The sequence below is a fragment of the Bison bison genome, unplaced genomic scaffold (assembly GCF_000754665.1).
Source record: "Bison bison bison isolate TAMUID 2011002044 unplaced genomic scaffold, Bison_UMD1.0 scf7180017864037, whole genome shotgun sequence".
NCBI classification, from domain to species: domain Eukaryota; kingdom Metazoa; phylum Chordata; class Mammalia; order Artiodactyla; family Bovidae; genus Bison; species Bison bison.
Window position 1 is genome coordinate 6,812,809 of NW_011494609.1, and position 5,079 is coordinate 6,817,887.

The 5,079-nt window shown below is 50.1% G+C and overlaps 1 protein-coding gene across 1 annotated transcript in view; it reads right to left on the bottom strand.

Moving 5' to 3' along the window:
- The window catches only part of LOC104985008 (keratin-associated protein 10-8-like), a 5,775-nt gene extending 1,022 nt beyond the window's left edge, over positions 1–4,753 (bottom strand). The window contains exons 1-2 of the mRNA XM_010834997.1: positions 4,721–4,753; positions 3,838–3,974 (exon numbers count right to left, since the gene is read on the bottom strand). Coding sequence (XP_010833299.1) covers positions 3,838–3,974; positions 4,721–4,753 — 170 coding nt within the window. The remainder of the gene's footprint in view (positions 1–3,837; positions 3,975–4,720) is intronic.
- Between the last annotated feature and the right edge of the window lie 326 nt (positions 4,754–5,079).

Genomic DNA, 5,079 nt, shown 5'->3' on the forward strand with positions numbered 1-5,079 from the left:
GGGGGGCTCGCAGCAGCTCTCTGGACAGTCATAGCTCAGGTCGCTGGAGCAGACGGACAGGGTGGAGGTGGAGCTGGAGGAGAGTTTGAGTGTGTGTGAGTGTGTGTGTGTGTGTGTGTGTGAGGTGCTCAGGCTGTTGGCTTTATAGCCCTCCTCTGTGTTGTGTGTTGTCCCTACAGAGGCTCACAACACCCTCTCTTCCTGATTGGTATTTGGAACCCCATGATCTCTCATTAGTGCCAGTTTTTGTTTGGTTTTATGAGATATTGCTCAGCTCTTAGAACTCTTGAGTATATCTGGAAGTCTGTTGACATATCCTGAGCACCTTTCAGTTCAGTTCAGTCGCTCAGTCATGTCTGACTCCTTGTGACCCCATGGACTGCAGCAGGCCAGGCCTCCCTCTCCATCACCAACTCCTGGAGTTTACTCAAACTCATGTCCATTGAGTTGGTGATGCCATCCAACCATCTCATCCTCTGTCATCCCCTTCTCCTCCCGCCTTCAATCTTTCCCAACATCAGGGTCTTTTCTAATGAGTCAATTCTTCGCATCAGGTGGACAAAGGATTGGAGCTTCAGCTTCAGCATCAGTCCTTCCAATGAATATTTAGGACTGTTTTCCTTTAGGATGGACTGGTTGGATCTCCTTGCAGTCCAAGGGACTCTCAAGAGTCTTTTCCAACACCACAGTTCAAAAGTATCAGTTCTTCAGCGCTCAGCTTTCTTTACAGTCCAACTCTCACATCCATACACGACTACTGGAAAAATCATAGCTCTGACTAAACAGACCTTTGTTGGCCAAGTAATGTCTCTGCTTTTTAATATGCTGTCTAGGTTGGTCATAACTTTTATGACATTTATGACAGAACATAACATCCAGGTAGGAAGGGAGTATGTCTGCGGTAATGTGGCAGGGGTCTGCACTGGCTGCATGAGAGATCCATCTAGCCTAACTCCACCTTCCCTGACTGATGCCCGGGGCCGCTGGGTGCACACCTGGGGACCTGCCTGTCTGTGCGGCAGGCTCAGAAATGCAAAGATGAACAAGCTGAGCCTTGAGCTGCCAGCCTAGGAAAGTCAGGTTCTTGGTGCCCTGTGATGCTGTTTACTAGGTCCAGCACAGAATGGTGTGCGTCGGCCTGGAGGAGTGACACCTCACCCCTGTGGGAGGACTCTGGGGGCACTGCTGCTTCTGCTAAGTGTGGGTGCTCAAATTCTCACCCTTCCTGGCGGTTCTGTGCTTCCAACAATGGGGCTCAGTCTAGGCCTCTCGACTCCTTGGGAGTCTATGAAAGGCAAGAGAGGGGTCTAGGATTTCAGTCAAATTGTGGGCTGAGTTGTCTGTCTGCATATTTTGAGTTATACAAATAAAATACATTTGAACCTGGCCTCTTGTGCTCAGGTTCCTGGCCTCTCTGTAGATACAGGAACTCATCATATAGACTGGGAATGTATGAGATAGAGAGAGAAACAGACAGACACACACACACAGAGGAAGAGAGAAGGAGAGATGTCTGTTTCCACCTATGATAAGGAACCAGTGCCAGATACACTCCTGCCGAGGAGAACTTGGAAAGCTGGATAAAACTCAAACATCTGTTCAAAGCTTTGGAGGGCTGCTGATCAAACTAAGAATTGAGAGGCAAACTTGTTGAATGTTAGGGAACTTAAGGCAGACTCTGCAAGCGCTGGTCTTTGTCTGGTTTTCCCTTTAGGGGTGAGCCAGCTTTTCCTGATGGCTTTTCCCTGAAATGTGGCTGACGAGTCTTGGCATTGGGTGCACAGAGGAGAAACGTGGCCAAAGGCTGCGACTACAATGAAGAGAAGCCAGCAGAGCTCCCGAGATCCCAGGGGGCTGGAGAAAATTACATGGGGTTTGTGCACGTGGAGGCAGCAAGGACTCGAGGGGACAAGATCCCAGACAAATTGGAGGCAGAGCTCTAGAAACATAGATTGAACCCTCAAGGCATCTGCCCAGTTTCATACTGTACAGGGAAGATACTTAGAAGGTCATCAGAAAGCCACTGAAGGCCAAGCAGAGTTTTTGTAGTCTCAACCAAGGAGACAAAACCCAGAGTTAAGACCAGCCAAAAAGGAGCAGCTCTCGGCCAGGACCCCAAAGAGCTCAGTCCTAGGAGTGGGGAAAACCAGACACAGACCAGCGCTTACAGAGTCTGCCTCCCAGCCTCACAACAATAACAGTCCTCTGCCACACCCAAGCCGTCTGCCCAGGGTGCGGTGAATCTCTTCAGAAGAAGAGAAGCCTTCAGAGCTGCCAGGAGCTTGCGTATACAACCTCAGCCATTCAATCTTGGATGACAGCCATGCCAAGGGATAGCACCAAGAGACAAAACAGACAGTGGAAACAAACCCACAGGCGACACGGCGTTAGAGTCGTCAGACACGGCTTTTGAAACAATTGTGATGACTATGCTTAAGAAAACAGGTGTAAGGATGGACGGTTTTATCTAAAACTGAAATATGTATAAAAGAAGTAGAAATTCTGGACTCAAAGAATTGCAGAAATGTAACAATAGTATTTATGACTTGATAGGTGGATTTAATAATAGAAGAGACAGCCAGAGGGTGGATTACTGATAGAAGCTATGAAGCATTTAGGATGAGGTTAGAGCGTCAAAAGGAGGGAAAGTAACTGAATAAATATGGGAGAACATGGTGAAGCAATTTCACTTTTTTTTTTTCCTCCTTGGAGCCCAAAATGAAAGCAAGAGATACAATGGGGGATATTTGAAGAGATCATGGTAAATCTTTTTCTAAAACAAAGATTCAAGCTACAAATTCAAGCAATAACATAAATCTTAAGAGAACTAAATATTAATGAAGCCACACCTAAGTGGATCATAATGAAGCTGATGAAAGTCAAAGATAAAGACTAATCGTTGAAAACAATCAGAGGAAAAATAAACATTAACTTCATAGTTGCAGCAGCAGAAGATTTATAGTAGTTTTCCCATCAGAAAAGAAGAAAGTTAGGAGGCAATGAGAGGGCATCTTTAAGGGGCTGAAAGAAAATAACTGCAAACCTGTAAGAACACCATCAGAGGTGAAGGTAAAACAAAATGATGCCAGACAAAAACTGAGCAACTTCAACACCAGAAGACCAACTTAAATTAACATTAAGGAGAAATCTCCAGGTAGAATGATTGAAAGGCAGACAGGCTTGCAGCAGACAGGTATGCAATACACAGGTGTGTGACGGGTGTGTGCAGACAGATGTGTAACAAACAGGTGTTTAACAGGCTTGCAGCAGACAGGTGTGCAACAGACTAGTGTGTAACAGACAGATGTGCAACTGACAGGCTTGCAGCAGATGGGTGTGCAACAGTGCATGCTCAGTCACTCAGTTGTGTCTCTTTGTGACCTCATGGACGGTAGCCCGCCAGGTTTCTCTGTCCATGGGACTTTTCAGGCAAGAATACTGGAGTGGGGTGCCATTTCCTACACCAGGGGATCTTCCTTGTGCAACAGACAGGTTTGCAGCAGACAGGTGTATGACAGACAGGGGTGTGACAGACAGGTGTGCAACAAAAAGGTGTGTAACAGGCTTGAAGCAGACAGGTGTGCAACAGTGCATGCTCAGCCACTCAGTCATGTCCGACTCTTTGTGACCTCATGGACTGTAGCTCACCAGGCTTATTTGTCCATGGGAATTTTCAGGCAAGAATACTGGAATGGGGTGCCGTTTCCTCATCCAAGGGATCTTCCCTGTGTAGCAGATGGGCCTGCAGCAGGTGTGCAGCAGCCCTGCTGGCAGGGGGAGGAGGTGCAACAGGCGGGCTGGCAGCTAGACTGCTGGCAGCACGAGGCCGGGCAGGAGCTGCTGCAGGCTGGCTGGCAGCAGGGGTGGGACTCACAGCTCACTGGGGCACAGAGGAGGGTCAGGCGGGGGGCCAGGGCGCAGCAGCTGGGGGCACAGCAGGGGGACTCGCAGCAGCTCTCTGGACAGTTGTCCTCCTCCGTCCACCAGAAGGAGCCGGTTCAGGAGTCACAGGACCCAGGCAGACAGACCCGGCTGCCATACCAAGGTGGAGGCAGCCGTGGTGGTGGTGGAGGGGCTGGAGGAAGGTGAGGATGTGAGTGTGTGTGTGAGTGAGTGTGTGAAGTGTCCAGGCTGCTGTTTTTTGTTTCCCCTCCTGGTGTGTGTGTTGTCCTGGGGGAGGGTCTACACCCTCCCTCCTGGTCGCTGTTGAGAGCAGATTCAGAGAACAAGTGGCAACTGTTTCTGTCCCAGGAGCTCAGCTGTCTCTTGAAGTCAGCTTGGAACGACTTTCCTTGGTTTTGGCCTAGAAAGCAACCCTGGGTGGAGCCTCAGCTCTCTTGTTGCTTTCACCAGTGTCACTAGGAGCAGAGGTGGACCCGGGTCTGTGGGCGCTGCGTCCTGGCCCGGTCAGGGTGAGTGCCGCTGGGGTTTCTGGGCTGGCTGAACAATGTCGTGTGGCTGGAAGGTCAGCGAGGAGGTGTGTTTGGTTCTAAATAAAGATACTGTGAGTCCTGGTCTGCAGGAAGCCCTGGCCCAGCGTTCGGGCAGCAGTGACAGCCCCACAGACCGGCCAGCTCACACAACACGAATGGGTCTTAGTCTGGACGTCAGACGTTGGAGGTTAATGCTGTCTGAGGCTCTGGGGAACGAGCTGTCCCAGGGTCTCTTAGCTCTCCCCTGGATTCTTGGACTTTTCTGGCAATTCTTGGGGTTCCCTCACTTGTAGAAGCACCACCCTGATCTCTGCTTCCATCGTCACAGGGCGTTTTCCACGTGGGCATGTGTCTGCCTCCAAACTTCCCCTTTCTATGAGGACATGAGTCTGGTGGGATTAAGAGACACCCCGAAGACCTCACTGTACCTTGATTAATCTGCAAAGACCCTATTTCCAAATAAGGTCAAAGTCACAGCTACTGGGGCTGGGGCAGCAGCATCTTCTCGGGACACAACCAGCCCCTAGTAAGTGCTGTCCCTGCCCTGAGGCTGGCGCAAGGCCAGGCTCTGGGTGGAAGGAGGAGTCAAGCAGGTGTCCTTTCTTCTTCCTTGGGTGAGTCGTGAAGGGTGGGGTGCGAGCAGCAG